Source organism: Electrophorus electricus, chromosome 5 (assembly GCF_041902795.1).
Source record: "Electrophorus electricus isolate QZ-2024a chromosome 5, ASM4190279v1, whole genome shotgun sequence".
In the NCBI taxonomy this organism is placed as follows: domain Eukaryota; kingdom Metazoa; phylum Chordata; class Actinopteri; order Gymnotiformes; family Gymnotidae; genus Electrophorus; species Electrophorus electricus.
Window position 1 is genome coordinate 3,840,859 of NC_137501.1, and position 20,892 is coordinate 3,861,750.

The 20,892-nt window shown below is 40.4% G+C and overlaps 2 protein-coding genes across 11 annotated transcripts; both read right to left on the reverse strand.

Moving 5' to 3' along the window:
- Window positions 1–440: 440 nt before the first annotated feature.
- serinc5 (serine incorporator 5) lies at window positions 441–15,096 on the reverse strand. 10 transcript variants are annotated; one of them, XM_081715054.1, is made up of 14 exons: window positions 14,498–15,096; window positions 13,174–13,343; window positions 13,023–13,053; window positions 10,648–10,815; window positions 8,589–8,767; window positions 7,773–7,855; window positions 6,721–6,814; window positions 5,243–5,454; window positions 3,760–3,852; window positions 2,827–2,953; window positions 1,938–2,007; window positions 1,751–1,787; window positions 1,432–1,579; window positions 441–795 (listed from the first exon to the last, which is right to left on the reverse strand). In XM_081715054.1, the coding sequence occupies exons 2-14, from the start codon at window positions 13,215–13,217 to the stop codon at window positions 651–653; spliced, it is 1,431 nt and encodes a 476-aa protein (XP_081571180.1). In that variant the 5' UTR covers window positions 13,218–13,343; window positions 14,498–15,096; the 3' UTR covers window positions 441–650. The 10 variants fall into 10 exon arrangements, with proteins under 10 accessions (XP_081571180.1, XP_081571184.1, XP_081571185.1 ...); XM_081715058.1 differs by lacking the exon at window positions 13,023–13,053 and adding an exon at window positions 12,859–12,903 and having other exon boundaries at window positions 14,498–15,083; XM_081715059.1 differs by lacking the exon at window positions 13,023–13,053 and having other exon boundaries at window positions 14,498–15,083.
- A 351-nt stretch (window positions 15,097–15,447) lies between these two features.
- cdk7 (cyclin-dependent kinase 7) lies at window positions 15,448–19,800 on the reverse strand. The gene is made up of 12 exons (XM_027006249.3): window positions 19,671–19,800; window positions 19,394–19,453; window positions 19,073–19,106; window positions 18,915–18,982; window positions 18,677–18,745; window positions 17,869–17,979; window positions 17,575–17,693; window positions 17,388–17,487; window positions 17,207–17,293; window positions 16,907–17,056; window positions 16,399–16,543; window positions 15,448–16,092 (listed from the first exon to the last, which is right to left on the reverse strand). Exons 1-12 carry the CDS (start codon window positions 19,734–19,736, stop codon window positions 16,064–16,066), a joined length of 1,038 nt encoding a protein of 345 aa, XP_026862050.1. The 5' UTR covers window positions 19,737–19,800; the 3' UTR covers window positions 15,448–16,063.
- Between the last annotated feature and the right edge of the window lie 1,092 nt (window positions 19,801–20,892).

Below are 20,892 nucleotides of genomic sequence, written 5' to 3' on the forward strand. Positions count from 1 at the left end.
TATTTGTATGCAAAAGCATAGAAATTGGCCCCCTATGTTTGTATATATAGCTCAGGACAGTGGTTTATTCATTTGGATATAAATGGTCTACAGGGCTAAAACTACTATTTTGGTCTGCTTATGGAAAAAACAAAAACAAAAAAAACTGTTCCATAAAAATCTGAATGAAAAGACAAGAACAAAAAGATAAGTCACAATGAAATTCTGGGAACAGAAGACATGCTCTTCTTGAATTGCATAGAATACTTCATCTACCAAAGGATGTAAAATGTACCACGCAAGACACTTTTAGGTGACGTAAGCCTGAGCAGTGTTTTTGTTTACCTTCATGTTTTTTTCTTATAAAAATGAAAAACAACAAGAACAACATATCCTTACTGTCAAGTAACTAAATTGGCATAAAAATCCACAATTGTAACAAAGCTCTCGAATTTGTCTAGAAAAAAAAAACAAACCAAAAAAAAAAAAAAACAAAAAAACAAAACATGGCCTTTAAGGCTTCAGATAGCTTTTCTTCTGCCAAAAACTTGTACAAAAAAAAAACATTACAAAAGAACATAAAATTAAACATTTGTGATAGAAAACATCTGCAGGATGTTGGAGAACAGTGGAGGAAGTTTGTATTTGGCCTTGTTTTTGTTTAGTTTTTTTTATGCTTCAAACCTCTTTGGGAAGAGCATAGGAGCAACCAGGGTCCACATGTAAAGAAACAGACACACCCAGCAGGACGCCATCTTTATCCAGAACACTGACCAGCTGCCTTCCAGCAGTCGCTCGATCTTAGCGTTGTCGTAACTGCAGAGAAGCACAGATGACACAGAATATACCTCACCTGTGGCTACAATGGAAAGCTGCTGATTCAATTAAATGTACATGAATACATATGGATCAACTTTGACATGTAAAAGTACAAAAACACTTTCCAGAAGATGAAAGCTGACACAAACAAACAAACAAACAAACAAACAAACAAACAAACAGCAACCCGCCCCCCCCCCCCCCAAAAAAAACCCCAGGAATTTGAAGCACTTTCCCAGATCACATCCAGGGACTATTCAGTTCCCATTATGGCACAGACACACACCACAATTAACTCAAAGTTTTTAAGTCAGATTTCTCAGTGTGTGACTTGGGTACACATGTACCATCATTGATAATGAGTCTAATAAATTATAAAAAAAAAATAAAATCACAACCTATATATCTGATAATAAAATATCAGATTTTTTGTATAGCTTTGCAATCAAATTATTTATCAGGATAAGATTTGATGCCCTAATATCTGAGGAACCGAGATCACACGGGGGAGCCAGTATTCATTGATGGACTTTCATAGACATTTTGTGATGAGCAAAACAAAACCCCCAAAACAATTCTGGAAATGCACATGCGGTAAGCAACAAGGGCTAAAGTCAAGGAGAAATGACTTACTGGAACCAGTTTGTGACAGTCATCATAACATAAAGGGAGCCGAGGAAGAAGACAAAGTGGAAGTAGGCATAGCTGTAGACCGTGCCATCTCTCTCGTCATAAATAACGTTCTGCCCTCCTGCTGTGTTCTCCTCGTCATCATAGTCATCTGAAACACGTCAAGAGCACTTTCAGCACTTTGAATATGCTATGCAGTACCCATGCATGACCACAAGGAGGTGCCATCAAGCTCTCTGGAAAACAGGTTAAGTGCCTCATTAAAAAAAAATCCAATTCCTTTTTCGACAAACAAGTTAATTTAGAATTTAATTATTCTTACCTGCATCATCACTGCAACAAAAACAGCAGCGTGCTCTCTGAAATCATGACACCAAAATAAACTAATGTTCCTAACACCATGCCAGCATATTTTGTATGGAATGTGAAAATCTACTCATTTATGTGAAACAATGTCCTATCAGCTCATTTAAAAGTTCAACACATTTTAAAGGCATGAAAAATTTTACCTCATTTTCTTGCATAGAATTTCTGTACACTCGCAAAGCTGCTGAACTCCTCTTGGTGGTAGAAGTCAAACTGTATAGAGACAGAGATAGTTAGAGAAAGCAAGAGAGTGTGAGAGATGGAGAGCGACAGAGAGTAATGCAGTACAGACAATATGAGTCTATCCAAATACAAGGTCAGTTTTTCCACTTAGTCAAAACCCATCATCATGTGTGACTCAGGAGGGAGCAGGAGACGCGATCAATGTGGTTACGCAATTCCTCATCAAGCCGTCATTAATGTAGAAGAATGTTTAAGCTCAAGTGTTTCCTGGGAATCTTTGAAATGGCACTAGATAAGAGCCCCTTTTCTGCTGAGTACTTCTCCCTCCATATTGCTGTATTTCATTGGAGGGGGGTGGGGGACAAACAAACAAACAAACAAAAAACAAAACACTGGCGACATGAAGGGGGGAAAAAAAAATCACGTTGAGATATGGTGTTGAATCATATGGCTGACAATACACACCGATAACACCTGCATTTAAATATGGTCTCGGGCATTAGTGGGACAACCTCAGCAGACGTGTCTGTACTTGATGGAAAAAACATATGAGGTTCCCCCCAGTGTTCGAGTTAAATGTAGAAGGCTTCAATCTTCCCTTTAGCTTCAGCAGGGCTACCTGCTTTTTATGTCCACACAAACAGAGTGCAAGAACCAGAAAATTACATGTTTAAGTCCTTTTGGCACCAGTCCCTTCACACACCCTTCCAAATGACCAGGTTTCACTGTTGGGTGACTTGATTCAGTGGTATAAATACAGGGGGGTTACTGCGGAATGGGAGGGAATGAGCCAAAAGTGTAGAGGGAAAAAAAAGTCACATTTATTTATTAAAAAAAAAAGGCTAATACCAGGAGTAAAGCACGCAGCCGAACAGAATGGCTGTCCCCATGCCCGTTACGATCTTGTTGTCACTCTCCGATCCCGAGTTGAAAGGGAAGACGCAAACGGTAACGTTCACTCCATCTTGCGGCACCACTGAGAGACAGAATTTCTGAATTTTAAACCAAGCACTTTAATACGAACTAACCAAACAAAGAATAATTATTCTGAAATAACTGGTTAACAGTGATTTTGCTTCCTGCAAAAAATATTTTCGCATGCTGAATCCAAACATGGTTTCAGAATTTGTCCATCTCCCATAGTTTTTTGTTTTAGTATCTTGTCATTATGTATGAAAAAGTGGTACCAAGGAAAGTGGACCCCCTCTATGTTGGCACATTTACATTTAAAGAAGGCTGGATGTTCCTGAGGCCAAACATAGGCAAATGTCATACACTCAACATTTCAGAAGTGCATTTGTACACATTTTAGGTGCAATAGCCTTATTTCTGAAAGATTTAAATATAATCACTGACAAATTTACGGTCAAATCCATACATTATAGAAAATCTTAAAAACATTTTCGAATTCAGCATTAAATATACTATAAAGGTCCACCTATTCACTTTTGGAAGCAAAAAAAGTTTAACTTTAAAGTTAAACTTCCAAATGAAAATGATACAAATAAAAGATATTGAACCAAACAAAATTTAACAAACAAAAAAATAATTATTAAGATCAAAAGATATCAAGATCAAGAGAAGGAACAAGAGAGAGAGAGAGAGAGAGAGAGAGAGAGAGAGGGGTGAATCAGGATGTGGTATAAAGTTTCAGAAAGCTACTGGAGCAGTGGTTTCAAGCAATGTATGAGGCTCTTATCCAACCACACGCTTATTAGAGGACACTCCCCAGTGTGAAGCTAGGTGTGCACCCTGTGGAGACAAAGACTGAGCTGCACTCACTTTCAATGGGCTTGCTGGCAAAGGCGGAGAAGGTGAGGTACATGGCGTAGACACTGATGATGGCAGGCTGGAGCAGCCCCGAGGTGGGCTGGACTGCAGAGGAAACACACAGCACACACACAGCTACTTAGCACAGCACACATTCCCCATCTTCAAGTTTGACCTTGTACACGCTCAGTGCCAGCTTCTGGGCCCCAACCAACCAACCCACCCACCCACCCACCAACCCACCACCCACGACTTCCACTGGAAGGAAGCACAGCGGGTTTCAGGCTCCATGATTTGTCATAGCGCTTGCTATTTATTTACTGCACAGCTGCCCAATCTTGGTCCTGCAGTGTCTATGCACTATATATGTTAGTATTTTTCCATAATCCAACACAACCACTTTAAACTTGTTTGCAAATTCATTAATATTCAGAGTCAAGTCAGAGCCAAGAGAATACCAAAATGTAGAGAGAAGTGGCTGAGGACCAGGATGGAGAATAACTGGTTTAGTATACATGTTAACAGTCAAAGGTTTGGACACACCTACTTTCTACCATCTTCTACATTTTAGGACAACATCTAAGATATAAAAACAATGAATGCTTCATATGTAATTGTACTGTCCTTAAATATTGACTGACAATTTTAGATTTTTCAAAATAGCCACGCTTCAGTTTGATTATTCTTTGTGGTCTATTAAAAAGCCTTTTTCCAATAGGTATGAAAAATTTGGGGGACTAGCACTTGGGGACTAACTTTCTCATTGAAAACTATATGCAGCATTTTGCTTGCACAGCTGATGACCTCTGGCCGAAATGTCTCGTTTCTCAGAAAAAAGAATTTTTCACTAGATTGAAATGCCTTTAAGACCATGAGAAACAGATTCAGTCAGGTGTCCTCTCTTGACTGGTACTTTTTGGTAGCAACACCTGTTTTTTGAGTTTCAGATGGACTCTTAGATGCTCACTGACCTTCATAGAAACCTTACATCTGTGAGAATGGACTTACAGGTTTCTCATGCTTAATTTGGCCCCGGCAAATCAGGAACTGGGCATGACGCTGTGGGAATCAACTGAGAGTGAGGTTGGAGAAGTGAGGCTCCACTGTCGGTTTGATCTCACTAGATGGCAGTGCAAGGATCAGCTAATACGGTCTTCTCTAGCCACTGCTGTTTGTCTCAGATCAAAGAGCTTTAGCCTACAATTACTTCAGGAAGCCTGGCCCTGTAACCGTGCACTCCAGAAAGAAAATCTCCTCAACTCTTGAACAAAATACTGCATATCAATTATTTAGGATGGGTAAAACCTTATTACTTTTGCAATATAAAAGGTCGTTGACAGTCCCCTTTAACATCAGATCTACCGCAAATGATGTTCCACTCTGGAAACCACAAATAAACAAGGCAGATGGTCCACTCCCACACAGTAAACAAATGTCTGCGCTGGAAACTACCCAGGAGAGAGGGGCAGCCCGAGAGGCAGACGTGCCAACTCACATGTCTGGATGCAGGGCGAGATTGCAAGCATGGAGATGACGACGCACAGGCCCGAGTTCATGCCCAGGAAGATCTTGTTGAGGAAGCAGGCCTCTGCGTGCGTGTAGAACATGGCCATGAAGACCATGGCCCCCACAGCCACAGAGAAGAGCACCAGTGTCACCAGGGCCAATGCCGCATACCACAGCTTGTTATGCTCCACACCAGACGTCCTGCGGAGAGGGAGTGTGTGCGTTTTTTGTGCAAGAGGGGGAGAGATTTAACTTACTAACACCATTAAATCCAAGGAACCTTTAATAGCTTTGCATTTCTTTAATGTATAAAACAGCATTATTACATTTTATCAAAACAAAGTCACAATAAATGAGGCCACCAGGACAAGCAGTCAGGAAGTGGGCTGTGGCGTAAATAATCTCTCCCCGATGACCATGCGGAGTGACTTCCCTACAATAGTGACTTCCTTGTGTCAGTGACTTCAGTGCCCTTTTTCTGGGATTCCGTGTCGCATGCTGCTTCATGCAGTGTGTTTTTTTTTCAGACCGTGTTCCTTCCACACAGTTAACTTTGCGATTTATGTCTGGCCCTTTGTGCTGACGGTATGGGTTTGCGTGAGCTGAAGAGAGGAAGTGGCGCTCTTCGCTTTCCCTCCCATGTGCTTCCTCAGTCTGTGGCTCCTGGTTGTCTCCCTGCCTCCCTCTCTTTGTGTGAACAGTCCAGGACGGGTTCCCTGGATCTACCCCACCAATCCAAACCCCTCCACCTTGCCTCCATTATTTATGAACACAAGCCACTGCTAAAATGTTTGAGCTGGTTATGCTGTGGAATACTTGGAATAGAACTAAAGCACTGTGCAGATGAAAGTTTTCAAAGGTAATACAAAAAAAATACAGTGCATAAAGCATGTATTATTACTTATATGTTTTGGTTCATTTCTTGACAAAAGTTACTGTCAGCATTGGCTAGAGTGAACTCAAAGCTTGGTTCATTCTTGCCAACGAAATGCTCCTACCACCCTCATACTTTTCTGCTGCAAAATTAACAATGCTACTCCCAATTAGCACACTAGTATATCAGGCTCATAGCACTAGTTTGATTCAGCCCAGTATTTAGAAAAATTAATGTTAAATGCTCCCATTTCCTGTGTCTTTCTACCAGTTATTTAAGCTCCTTAGGCTACATTACTGATGTATATGAACCCGACCGCCCAGCCAGGGAATCTATGTAAAAATGTGTTATTGTGGAAATTAGAAGCAGCCAGATTATAGTGCACTCCCACTACCATGTCTAATGATTTCCAGATGTGCTGTCTCAAGTTACTAAAAAGACAAAAATGGATGCAGGGATGGAAACAGGAAAAGAAGAACTGGAAAAAGATTTTTCCAAATGTCTGATTTGTTTTCCTTTGGTAATGCAGCATGATGGAAGGAGGATTCCAAAAATAGCAAACTAGAGTGCCCGGCACCAGAGGCTCATCTTACCAGTTCTGGTTCCACCTGTGAGCGAACTGGACAAGGAGCATAAGCTGAATGAGGAGGAAGAGGAATCCGCCGATAGCACCCACGTAGCGCCACACTGGGGAGAGAGCGAGAGACACAGTGAGAGAGAGAGAGAGAGAGAGAGAGAGAGAGAGAGAGAGGGAGCGAGCCCCCCCCCCCCACACACACACAGCAAGAGTGAGGGAGAGCCACAGAGAGAGAGTGAGTGTGAGACACGAACAGTCATAGAGGGCACGTTGAGTCTTCAATCTCAACAGTTTCTTTATTTCTGTGACTGACACAAACAACAGCCACCTCTCTGCATGGCTGGCAGCTCTCCAGATGGCTACTCAGTTTCCTTGACAGCAGCTAAATTATACACACAAAATAACTGCATAATTCAAGAGAGGGAGAGACGGAGAGACACACACAAATAAACGACACCATGTATGACTCCAAGCGGAATACATAAGGCTGTATTGAAACTGTGGCTGGCTGGCTTGCAGATGCTTTCAGCAACACAACTGTGTTGCCAGATTACATCTGGGAAAGTGAAATATTGAAACAATGTTGGAGAACTGTGTCCATGATGGTATGCGCTCGGGTTTTCTCGAGGTTTATTAATTTTTTCTAAATTTTCCATTGTTCTCCAACATTAAACCATAGACAATACATGTCATTTATGTCATTATTTTTTGAAACACACAGTTAACATCTTAATCTTAATTTAGTTACCGTGCATTAGTTAAAGCCCTATTCTCACTATTAGAGCTTTTATAGACTGTTCAGAGTTTTGAGAGTTCAGAGTGTCTGAAGCAACGTTTTGAATCAGCTGCATGGAGATTGTGTTACTATGAAAACAAAAGTCACAAAGTTTTTGCTTACAAAGCCTTAGTTCCTCTCTTCTAGTACAATGTGCTTCACTTTACTACAGCCTGTACCCACCAGACCTTTTCTCCAGAGCTCATGAAAAGAAACAACAATATACACAAGGGAAACAATACCTAGGATCGCCATAGGGAGTAACCGACAGTGAAAGAGAACAAAGGTTATACCTTCCAGAAAATTCTTTTCGTCTGGTAGAAAGAAACCTCCTGCACAGCAAGCCAGCAAAACCACAAACTTCAAGAACCAGAATCTGGATGGACAAAAACAGGATTCCTGTCAGGAATCAGGACACAGTCCTGCTCTCACATGGCCAGTTCAAGTGAAAACACGCAGACCAAGAGAATTCACTGTCTTATTGAGCAGTAAGTAAAAATAACAAAAAATGACAGACAAGTTTCTTGAACATTTGCATGTGTTTGATTTGGGGTGAGTTTAAGCTCATATAACCATCCTGTTTACTAGAGCATTTCACACATTTGATTAAGAAGGCTACTTTGGGCAGTTCCACATGGGCTTCTTATGTGTGGCTTTTGGCTCTTGGACGGCTTTGGAGTGCATTCCTATACTCCTGCTCCGCACCCTGGACATGCACTTCTACTACTCCTCCACGCCATTTGCATACAACACAAAGATCCGATTATTGTGATGTGAGGAGGTCTTGTCGGATCTGGGGAGAGTAAAGCTCGCCTACCAATGCGATTTCCACCGGGCAGGGCTTTTAATTAAGACCCCTATTCAGCGCAACAGGAGTGGATGGATAATGGAGTTTAAGGAGGAGCATACAACAGAACAGAATGTCTAGAGAGCTAGATAAAAGCAGGCAGCCAAGCGATAGACAAGCTTATGGACCTCCAGTGAACCCGGGGTGAGTACTGACTCTCCTCCACAGGGGCTGCGGGGAGAGCCAAGGGGAAAAGGAGTGCAGGAATGAGGCAAGGCTGCAGGACAAATGCCCCGGAGGGCATTTAGGACTGATCGCTTACCCATTGTGGACGGCTGCCCGGCAACCCGTGCTGGTCCGTATTCGGACAGTGAACACGGCGAAGAAGAAGAAGAAACAGGCCATGCCAAAACAAACTTTGTACACAGCAGAGTAGCCCACCAGATCACTGCAGTTCTCTCCAGCATTCAGCTTTTTGCACATCTGTGAGTAGAATGGAATCTAAAATAGAACAGGACAGAAACAAGATTACTGTTTGTAAGGAACAGCGCCCTACTAACAGCCCTCTGGACAGGCTGAGCCAAAACAAAACCAGTACATATACATCAGACCTAATTCAACCAAGTAAAATGTTTGTTTGGAGCACACAATGTTTACTCCCTGGAACATAATGTGTATTCTGAAATTCTCTTGTTCCAAATCCATTAACACCAAATTACCACTCCAGTTGTTTTGGGTAATTGCAATTAAACTATAAAGTGTGTAGTCTCTACATTCTTTACACTTTCATTGTATTTAAATAAAATGGGACTGTTTTTAGCCAGCATTAGCAAGATGCATTATGTAATCAGATTCTATTAAAATCTGAACTGATGAAAATTTATTTTAAAGACACAGGAGCGCGGTACAGCAGCTCTGTATGTATTCAAAGGACAACATGAATTTTCTAATTTGGATGCAATTTGATGCTCCTACTTCTCCACAGAGCAAGCACAACAAGACCCAACCACTCTGACCTGCAAACACAGGAATGAATAGATAATTATATTCCCTTTATGACCTGCTATACTAAGCGTCGCTGTCAGTGGGAAACAGAGATATGGATTTAGAGGGCTCCACATGTCATGCCAGGTCTTGCAAAATAAACTTTTTCACATTTCCTAGTGTATATAAAGATTAACTGATGGCTCAGAGCTACATCTTAGCTTTTAACTGTGGCTTGCTAATGGAAAGTACAGCTCAAGGTGTCAAGATGTGCATGTGTGTTTGTGTATTCTAGTTATGTTCCATGCCATGTTGAGGCTTCTAGGTATGTTCTATGGAAGTTCAGGACAAGGATTTCTATTGGTTTATGCATTTAGGATGCACGGACCTGTAATATACAAACCTGAACTACAGTGAGCTGAAAACACGGAATACACCTCCACAAGATTCCTTTGCTTCGACATCCTTCATCACTTCTGAGGCGGATCTGAGCTCTTTTAGGGTCCGAGACACCTCCCCCCTCCCTGCGAGAGCCCTTTTGTGACGGAACTTGTCTTTTTAAGCCTCTTGTCTTTGCCTGGCATTTACACAGTAGGCAGTCAACAGGCGAGCAGTAGGACAAAGGAGAAGGCTTTCCTGGAGCACACAGCGGCTGGGTCCACATCACACACTGCACTACAGCATTCCTGCTCCGCCGTCTCCATAGCTCGCACAGGCTGCTCTCAACTACAGAACTGGGAGCCTTAGTGAGGGGTGTAATGGTTTGTTCTGGGTACACCACGCCGTCCAAAAATCGTGCTCTCAGTGTTATGCTAATAGCCTAGTGAGCTTCACTCTTCCATTTAGTCTCCCACAGTGCTGCACAGTTATGTGTTCGACTTCTGTGGTTTGGACTGATGTGCTGGCTGGCGGTAGATGAAGCCTTCATGTCTGTAGCTGTCTCCATCAGCAGTGAGCACTTTGGAGTCCATCCCTAGCAACGCTAATTAAACTAAAAAAAAAAAAAATCTCCAGTGACTGAGAGGGCTTTTTCATTTAAGTGAAGGCAGAATTATTTCTCATATCAAGGAGAGAGCTACTTTGTTTAGTGTGAAATATAAGGTTTAGAAATATAAGGACAAACAAAAAATGAGGGGTAGATTAAGGTCTGTTTCGCTGTGATTAATAACTGTATGGTCAGAGTTTAACTAAACTAGGGAAATACCATGACTGGTCACAAGCTTTCAATGGGAATTACTGAGACACCACTGTATGTAAAGCAGAGCTGACCAAAAAGTTATCCCTCACCTTGCAGAAAGCTGTGCAGATGCTCTCGCAACAGCTACAGCACGGTTTCTGTGGGGGGCTGATCTAAAATAAAACGGCAGCAAAAGTGACAGGAGCACGTCAAAACTCACGTGATCACGCATTTCCATCTCCACGGTGGGCGACATCATGACGACACAGGTGACGGTGACCAGCATGAAGTAGAGAGCGTACATGAAGCGTGTCCCTGTGGACTGCCTGATCTTGGGGCAGCAGCCACAGCACAGTGAGCAGGCATCCGAGCCACAGCAACAGGCCAACTGGAGCAGAGACGCAGACATCTTGACAAGGTTCCCACTAATGACTATTATTTAGGCAAAACTCTTGTTTTGTTTGTATTGGTAAAGCTTAAAAGCAGAACTTTAGCCATGTGGATTTAATGGTATAAGTATTAGCTCTGCTACAGAGACGTGCTGTTCACAGGTTTATTATTATTTGAAGTAATAAAATTTCAGTAGAGGCTTTGTTTGCAATGCTCAGAAAGCATGCCCCCCCCCCCCATTCCTGAGAGGCCCTCATTGGTCATTTTCACGCCTAGCAGCAAAAACAGTGAACTCCTATTGGACAGCACAAGCAAGGTAGTGCTGAACTGTTACTATGAAACTGGGCACAGCACCTGACACTGCTTAGACACAACAATTTGCTGAGTTTCAGTCTAAACACAAAGCCCCGAGATCCTCCTGCTACTCAGGATGAGGGCAGATATAGGATGAGTATGCAGTGTCCAGGAAGGACTTAATCTGGTCATCTGCTGACTGCAGACAAGAACTAGACATACATCTATAGAATACATCTATAGAAAATATATATATATATATATATATATATATATATATATATATATATATATATATATATATATATATATATATATATATTTCACATATAGAGAATATCTATATTTCTCTATGCACCCCTGTTTTCTTTTCCTCAGTTTGGACAGAGCACTCTCCACCATTTCACTGCGAGTTATACTGTGTATGACTATGTATGTGACGAATAAACCACACTTGAACTTGATCTATGAGTGTGTTAGGAAATGAGTGTAGACTCCAGTCTGATAGTTTTGAATTCAAAAGCCCTGATGGGGTTTTTACTAGTGAAAGAGGTATTTGCTGTTGGCTGGCCAATGCTATATAACCTTTTACATACAATGCATGTGTACCTCTGTAACAAAGAACTAAACTATGAGAGCAATTACTTTCCTCTCAAAGACAACAGAAATCCCACATGCAATGCACAGACTAATGCAGGCTCTATTAGCAAAGCACTGTCTTAAAACAGACAGTTCAGGAGGGTCTCCCCCTCAAATCCACAACAGATGTCCAGCCCGCAAGACCTCATTCTGCATGAGCATTGCACTTTTGTAAGCCGGCGGGTCAGGACGCAAACAGTGACACTGAGTCCAATGCTTCAACCACATCAGATAATTCACCCGTGAGACAGCCCATCCCCAACTACACCCTCCACCTCACCCTTTGTCATAAGTTGCCCTTTTGCACTTCCCAGCTGCCGACCAGGATGAAAGGGTAAAAAGCGTCAGGCTAGGGCTAATAATTTGGATACTAACTTTCACACAATAAATGCTGAGACCTTCTCAAGCCCATCTCTGGTTTACACTGTTTATTAATTGTATTTCCAGGGCAGGTCACCCAGAGGACTATGGGTACAAATTCACAGAAATGTACTATGCACCATGTCCTGGCTATAGTCCATTTGGGTGATTTAAAGCCTGATACTTAGCAACCCTGCTACATTTCAAAAACTCACTTTACATGACATCAAAATATTAATCTGTCATTTTGACTAAACAGAACAATGACAAGCTGTACAAATGAAATGGAAACTACATTTTTTTTATTAGTGAACATAAAACATTATTGCCAAAATCTGGAAAAAGTTAGCTCGATATGAAAGAGGTCTTTGTTGGTGTGTGAGCTAGGGCACTGCAAAACTCGGGCAAAAATGTATAATGATGTGTACACATAAAAAAAATCCCTTATTTGTATAAAGCAAAAAACACAGTTATGTGTAACATTTAAGCATCTTACTTTAGGATCAGATCAATGGATTCAAAACAGGGATTGGTGGATGGATGGAGTTTGGTTGGCAATCGTTTGAGGAAACGGCTTCTTTTTCAGTAGCAAATAGTGAGGCTTTGGGTCGGTGGGGTCGTCAGTAGCAGGAGTAAACAGACTTCTTTGAGCTGTAGGTTAGTTCTCTGCTTACAACCTCTCACACATCGCAGAGGTGATTAACAGTGTGAAATGCACAGCTAGCTGAGAACATCCTACTATTCTCACCCTATCATCAGTGCTCTACTTCAAACAGTTGTACTGCTGCTGCTACTACAAGGCATAAAATTAGAAGGCAAAGTCTTACACTCTGGTTAAATCACACATACACACGTTAGAAAGAGAGCATGCCAACAAGATATGCAAACGGATTTCATGGAATTTCATCACACCTTCCTAGTCACAACACAGATCAGCAGTGGCCTGAAACCACAGGAATGTTGCTCAATGAACAGGACCATGTTAATTCCTAGATCACGAAGACTACAATTATATACAAAAATATCTGAAATTCCCATTTTTAGAACAAAAACAAAGACTTACATTTCCAATAGATTCGAGTTCCACTTGTCCAAGACACCTCTCATTTATAAACAGGTTATAATCACTGAATCATCATGCAGTCCAGCTGCCTTGGGCACAGATTGGCTCAAGTGCAGACAGATGAGGGAGACGAGCCAGTTAGACTGCTCACACTCAAAGGAAGATAAAACCTTAAACGAACAGCATCAAGACAACAAGGAAAGGTTATGCTGATCCAGACTTTTGCAAGAATGCAGTCGTGCGGACACCATATTGCGCATGTCATCACTGGATTTCTCTAACTAGGTGCCTGGACGGGAAACATCCGTGATTCGTGAGGTTTTTAGCACTTTAAGAAAGTCACACTGACCTCACTCAAACATTCACCAAGGGCTGTGGGGCCAGAGGCTCTTGACAGGCTTAGCGCTAATGAGACAGCCCTGCCGCCGCTACAACACAGGCGGTCGGCTCTGTTTTCCAGTGCTAATCTTATGCAAACAAGCAGCCTCATGGATCCAACTAGAAAATGAAAAGAGCACCCCCGGACCACGCAGCACACAAAAGAGGGTTACAAGAAAACGTGGGCCACTCAAAGCAGAAATTAGCACACTGAGAATGTGCACGACACTATGTTGACAAATCTTTTGTTGTTCTTTTTACCCCGATTAACCGAGAATGTTCTCTAAAATGTTCCCTAATTGCGTTTAATCTATTACTAAATACGTAAGTTTGAATGCGTTTAAACAATAGCGGTGTTTCCTGTAAGCAGTAAACAATGAAAGAAGGAAAAAAACCCGACATGTATGTCTGTTGACGAAGAAGAACAAAAATGAAGCTCTCAGAAATAGTGCAGAACAATATAGCAATGAACACTGTATTGGACTGTATTGGAATAAATGATGTAATGGTGCCGCTGTACCCAGACACCCCAGTATAACTGAACCATACGTGTACGCGTAGATTAAAAAATATCACTAAAGAAAATAATTTAGCGTTTACAGTTTCTAAAAGACAGCGTTGTTCAGTAAATGACAAACTGCAATAATAACGAACAATGATATCTTATTTGCTAACAACTGAACAAGTCGATTTTCCTTTCATATGAACAAAGGAGAAACAACTTTTGAAGCGACTGGTCGTTATACATTCGTAATATGTACAATATTCTCACTTTTCTTTGTAATGACAATGACTACACGCTCAAACACTTAAAATAGTTTGTTAAACTGGGTTTTTAAAAAATGACAGCGACGACAAACTAGAGGAAGCTACCACGCTGGTTTCCCTTCGACCTGATCCTCCGTTTAACGACTAACCTTAACATGCGGGCATGTATGCCACTCACCTGAGACAAACAGCAAGGGGTGCACATCTTTAGAAGGACGACGGGTGTCCACTTTCACATATAAAGTTCCAGTTTGGGACAGATGTCCTGATAAAACAGTCGCCAAGCAAAACGCACTACGCGGAATCGCGCGTCCGCTACGCGTTACGCTTTAGAGCATTAACAAGCCACGGGTACGTGCCGAAGCCGCCATAAAGACCCTTATAGCCAAGGTGGAAGTAACCTACATACGTGCTAACGCATAACGCTGAAACAAATCCAGATACTTCCCATATTTTCTATATGTACTTCGTTCCCCCCACCTAATCAAAAAACATTCCCGTTATGTCACTTCCGTTGTCGTCACTGTTTCGCAAAGACGTCCTTATTTTGTCTCATGGCACATACTATGAAAAATGTAATTTTGCACTTCAAAGCTAATTTACTCTACTTGATCAGCACTTTAGGTAAAAACAATCAAGCACCCACATACAATATTATATCTATATCTATACATATATAAATAATTATGTGTGTGTGTATATATGCGCTAAAGTGCTGACAAACACGACATCACTGTCAACACTGGCAATGTTGGCTCAGCCCAAGGGAGGCACAGCCTGCTCTTACTTATAATGTTTGCCACCAACCCATTCCATCTCTTGTGTTCTTAATAACTTCACCCACTCCCCGTCTCCATGACAGAAGGCCAAGCATACTTTTCTGGCACCCTCCACAACAGAAGGTGGTGCAGTAAGCTGGCAGAGGAGGTGGTGCCCGGTTCTATCACAACAGCACCTCCCTCAGGATACCAGTGCCAAGTGGATGATTCAGTGTAGAAACATTTACATGAACCAGATGCACAGCTAATGTGACCTGAATTCACAACCCCCCCCCCCCCCACACACACACACACACACTTTTTTGTTTGTTTTAAAGAAATATCACTTTAACTGGATTATCCTCAAACAAGGAGTGTGATCCAAAGATCCAAATGCTGGCTTTCATTAGAGAATGACCTTGTCATATACTTCACAAAATGTTCAAGATTATGAAATTAACAAGGTTAATACCGAAAGTATGCAAAAACTGGAGATACTGAATATGTCCTAAACTATAAGTCCAGAGAAAGCTATAAAAAGGATTTTGTAAACCATAAATTCTGTGAAATGTGCAAATGGCTGCTGAACTCTGCTCATATATCCCTGTGTAGTTTTGGGCCCAAATTGTGGTTGCCTAGCAACCTAGAAACCAGAGCAGATAAATGAAACCAGTGAAATAAAGGAGCAGCAGTTTATATGATACAAGACTGTCTCAAAAAAAGGTTAAGAACATGCAAATAACTAACTGTAATTTGCTGAAACGCATCAGCCACAATGCACAGGAGAAAGCTTTTTTTTAAACCTCATTATAATTTAATTACTTACATTATATAAAAATAACAAAGAAATGACAAATTGAGTTGTCATAAATATGTCTGTTCACACCCAGTTGCTAAATAAACAGATGAACAATGCATTTGTTTGCAGAAATCTGCAGCAGCACTAGTGGTTATAGGGCTCCATGGTAGGCTCCACTCCTCCTCACCTAAAACATTAACTTTTTCTTCAGGGTGCCTATATAATAAATAGTAAAGACACTAATTAGTGTGTATGCTCATTTATGAGATTTAAGGAATTAAATGAAACAAACTTTACACCACACAAGTGTTTATCACATGTTTCAGGGACTAATGCAAGATTTGAATAGCATGTTACTACATGTCGATTCAACAAAGTGCAAGTCAAAACTGCCATTATTCAATAAGTATGTCCTGTAGCATTTTAAGGTCAAAGGTTTCTATGCCAAGACAACAAAATATATAAATATTGTAGCAAATATCTAAATAATAAAAGCGGTGTTGCAACCGTATTTGATCTCACCTTGTTCAATACCATCACGTTTTCTTTTAATGCCAATGGTGATATTTTCTTTCTCTTTCAGAGCTTCAGCAGATGAGTTTGGTCTGGGGAGCTGATGTCCTGGGGTAGGTGCTGGGCGCTGGCTGAAATAGCGCATCCTCAGTGCCTAGAATTTTCACATGCACAAAAGTATAATACAAGCACTTAAGAAAATTAGACATCAAAGATGCACTTTCACATTACAACCCACAGTGATGGCTGGAAACCTCCTGAAAACTAGCCCGCATACATCAGTTAGCTGGGAACTGATTAACCTAGAGCACCAAGATAAACTGGATGCTATGAAACAAGTATAATACAGAGGTTACACAAGAGTGTGAGGTATTCAGTATGTTAGCAACTCTAGCTTATCTGGTTAAAAAGATTTAAAGAAGAAAAAGAAATGAACTGAAATGTGGTGTGAAGTCCATAAGGGCTGGTGACATCCTCTGCTATAACCTGGAGGAGCCCATCTCCATGCCTCTGTTACCTTTGAGGCTGTTATTCGGGTGCATGGGTTGAAGGTGAACAGGCCCTGTAGGAGCTCCAAGAGATCATCACTAGCTGCACTGAAAATGTGCTCCAGAGGAGTGCCCGGAAACAGCTTAAATGAGACATAGTCTGGGAGACTGGTCATCCCCTGGGAAAAATACACACAATCAAAGAAAATGTTTGCATTAGACTTTTATTATTTAAATCTATTTCAAAGAGAAAACTGTCATGTCAAAAGTAGGATCTCCCACACCAGATCAAAGACTATATGATGCAGAATAACACAGAACGTACTCACAGGCCAAGTGTCTTCTGTTGGAGTCCCCAAAGTTTCAAATATCTTTGTTAACTGATCCAGGTCAGAATCTCCAGCCAGAAATGGTACCTTAAATTCATAAAAGATCATTTTAGTGTACAGGAAAAAAGTGTGTGTGTGTGTGTGTGGGGGGGGGGGGGGCAGCAAAGGTCACGTGACTTACTCTGAGGAGGAGTTCTGCAAGGATGCAACCCACCGCCCACATGTCCACACCTATACCATACATCCTGGCCCCAAAGAGAAGCTCAGGGGCACGGTACCATCTGAAACAGCGTTTCCCAGTCATTTTATTCCATCATCAATGTTTTTCTTTAAAAAAAAAATAAAAAATTAAGAAAATAAGCACATACCTGGTCACTACTTGATGTGTGTAAACTCTGTTAGGGCTTCCAAAGGCTTTAGCCAGTCCAAAATCAGCAAGCTTCAGAACCCCATTTTCATCAAGTAGTAAATTATTGGGCTTCAAATCCTGTGGAAGGGAGCATAAGAAATAATTATAAAGCTAAGGCTATCTGTTCCTTTTTTATAAACCCTGTGTACAGTTTAACTGAGGGATCCTAAAGTGAAACAACTATTGCGTCTCAAGGCGACTGAATATTAGGAGAAAAAATGTCTCATTATAAATTGTGCTTCTCCATACTGACCCTATGTAAAATCCAGTGATGGTGCATATATTCCAAGCCCTGCAGGGTCATCAAGATGTATGCCTTGATGTTGGCTGGTGTGAGTACGAGACTAGTGTCCTTTATAATCACCTGAAACACACAATGATCATTATTAGATGACATTTTTCATATTTCTAGGTAAAAACTAACAGGAAACTGATATTTACATCGACTTATTTTTGTCATTTAAAAGAAAATGGAATTATACAAATCCATTTCTTTGCTTTAAAAAAAAGTATGGTTACATTCATGGAAGGAAGCATACATGAACATTCCCTAAGCACCGAGTGGAAAAAGAATGACGTGCTCCACACATCTTCCCACTTCTCACTGCAAACCCACATCAGAACCAGCAAAGAGGTCCAAATCAACATGTGTAAATTCAACTCTTCACCATGTGACAGCAAAACATGGAACAATTTCCCACTTAGCCCAAATGTAGCTAATCAACCAAGACATGTTTTGGGTTCAGTGCTTTATTTATTTTTTCACTAGAGCTACGAGGCTAATGTAACTAGGAAATAATGGAAGACATCTCACATAAAATCTATTTCATAAATACATTAGCAAGTCTTCATGCGCTTGCCTCAAACCCAATCCAGTAATATCATGCAAACTTGGTGGTATAGTTAAAGATATAGTATGACTTGCTGCAATTTATAAAAATGAACAAAACCCAGATTTAAAGGAATTAAAGAAATATGGGTTTGTGGATTTGGCAAACAAAAACTTTTTGGGTGCATAAGTAATGTAAATGCAAACAATGGACAGCATGTTTGTTCTTTACCTCAAGATCTGTCTCCATAAAGTCAAACACAAGGCTGATGTTGGATTTGTGCCCAAATGCATCAAGGAGCTATTGAAACATTGAAATAGATGATGATAATCCTTAAAAACAAAAAATGAGATACATATAGTCTAATATGCATCATCAATCATTTCAAGTCCTCTTGTCTATAATTTATATTCTGTATATTGTCCATCAGTATGACCCTATCATTTGAGAGCACTTTTGAATCACATACTCCAATAATGTTTGGGTGACTAAGCTCTTGTAACAGTTTGATCTCTCTGAGTGCTGTTCTGTTGATACCTGAAAAAAAAAAAAAAAAATTAGAATATGATGCCAGATAAAACACAGCAATACATCAAACAAATAATTTAGGCCTGTGTGCACACATACCATCTTTTGCCTCTGTTCTGTGCCCAACTTTAATCTGTTCGCAATGAAAAACAAAAAATAGTAATTTACAAATGCATTTGCAAGCTGAAGCAGGTTACACTAAATAAATATATTAAGATCTCTTTTAAGGCTAGGGATTACATACAAGATGCATGTTATGTAGCAACAATATTTACATTTATGGCATTATGGCAGAGGTTCTTATCTAGAGCGAAGTATATATCAGTACGATTGAATGTGTGCTTCCTTGGAGTAGACGAGCTGGAAATACATTTGACTATAACCATAGAGAAAGGAACACCTTATTGTTAATATCCTTACCTTTTTAATCGCAACAATAGTATTTGTTGTTTTGTCTCTCGCCTTGTAAACTGTTGCAAACTGTAAAAATCATAGTACAACATTAATTGCAAGAGGAATGTTTACCTGGAGATAGAAAACAAAAATTAAGCATACATTTACATTGTAACCAAACTTCGGCGTATATGTCAAGTGGCGACTAGCTAGCTACGTCGCAAAGCTAACAAAGCTCATTCAACTTTACGGATTATATGCACGGGAACCACTCCAAAACACGTTGCTCTAATGATGTCAGTACCTGACCCTCTCCAAGAAAGTCCAGCTTTTCGTATCGTTTTGCTCTGGACTTCACGTCGAAAGCCATGTTTTCAGTTTCAAATTGTTCTTTGTGAACAGGAATCTGCCACTGAGTTAAAGTACACTAAATACTTCCGGGTGAAACAAAAGTCCCTGGGGACGTTTGAGAGACGTAGTTCTTGTAAGAAGTAATGATTTAATATTTATCTGCTCACATCTGCACGAAATCCTCTATACTGAAAATGACCCATGCATTTTGTCGGCTGATATTTTTATTCAGTTATTTCATCGATTTATAGGTCAACATAAAAGTATTGTTTCTGTTTCTGTTCCTATGTATACGCCTCCTTCCTGCAGAGGTCACTATTGTCTAATTTAAAGGTATCCTACGGCTCACATCCATAGCCTATAATTTCATTAGAAAATAATTCAGTGTCGCTTTAATAATAAACATAAAACTAACAACCAAACGCTATTCTGTGTACTCTACAACAGTGTCATGTTTCACTTGCTTGTGAACAGAAATATGCAGTGTTGGTGTAACCTTGCAAAAAAATTCTTCGGTGTGATCAGCAAAAGCTAAGCAATACATCATTTTGTTCTTCAACAGCAATACACTTCCCACTGCCCTTGTGCATTACATACTCGAAATTTTCTTCTTAAAAATGAGCTGTAATAATGGCTGTGTCAACCTCATGTATGTGGGAGAGTTGTATGTATCCACAGATAAATGAAGAGTGCATATCCAGATGAGCTGTGTCCGAGATGCCTAAGACCATATACTTAAAGTCAAACGTTAGTTTTCCATCCGACATGGTATCTAACACAATCAGGGTCAAGATGAATAAAATGCCATTCTGCATAGTGTGAGTATTTACATAAGGCCAATACATAAGGCCAATTAACAAAGGGAGTGTTAGAAACAGGAAGGGCATTTTAGTTCACAGTTTATGTCACATCTTTTTTAATTCTGCTAGTGTGAAATTCATTGCAAATTGCTATTTTGTAATTGATACTCAAAAAGGGCATAAAAAGACTTGAAAGTTATTCCTGACAATAATTTCCAATATCTCACATATTTGTGCATTGCTTCAAGATATACTTATTACATTTCTATACCTTAAACTTTCAAATGTTATTTCTTTATTCAACTGTTACTAAGCAAGATAATTCTCAAAACCCATTTCCTTTTCAATAACTTTTTGTTTGACTTGTTTACTGTA

Excerpts from the sequence above, each read along its gene's own strand:
- cdk7 (XM_027006249.3), bottom strand. The coding sequence starts at position 19,736 with ATGGCTTTCGACGTGAAGTCCAGAGCAAAACGATACGAAAAGCTGGAC. Across the intron at positions 17,488-17,574 it reads ACACATCAAGTAGTGACCAG|ATGGTACCGTGCCCCTGAGC; the intron begins GTATGTGCTTAT and ends ACGCTGTTTCAG. Across the intron at positions 17,057-17,206 it reads CAACAGAAGACACTTGGCCT|GGGATGACCAGTCTCCCAGA; the intron begins GTGAGTACGTTC and ends TATTTTTCCCAG.
- serinc5 (XM_035530379.2), bottom strand. The coding sequence starts at position 13,148 with ATGGGAATTTCAGATATTTTTGTATATAATTGTAGTCTTCGTGATCTA. Across the intron at positions 7,856-8,588 it reads CGGGCAGCCGTCCACAATGG|ATTCTGGTTCTTGAAGTTTG; the intron begins GTAAGCGATCAG and ends TTGTCCATCCAG. Across the intron at positions 3,853-5,242 it reads CTCGCCCTGCATCCAGACAT|TCCAGCCCACCTCGGGGCTG; the intron begins GTGAGTTGGCAC and ends TTTCCTCTGCAG.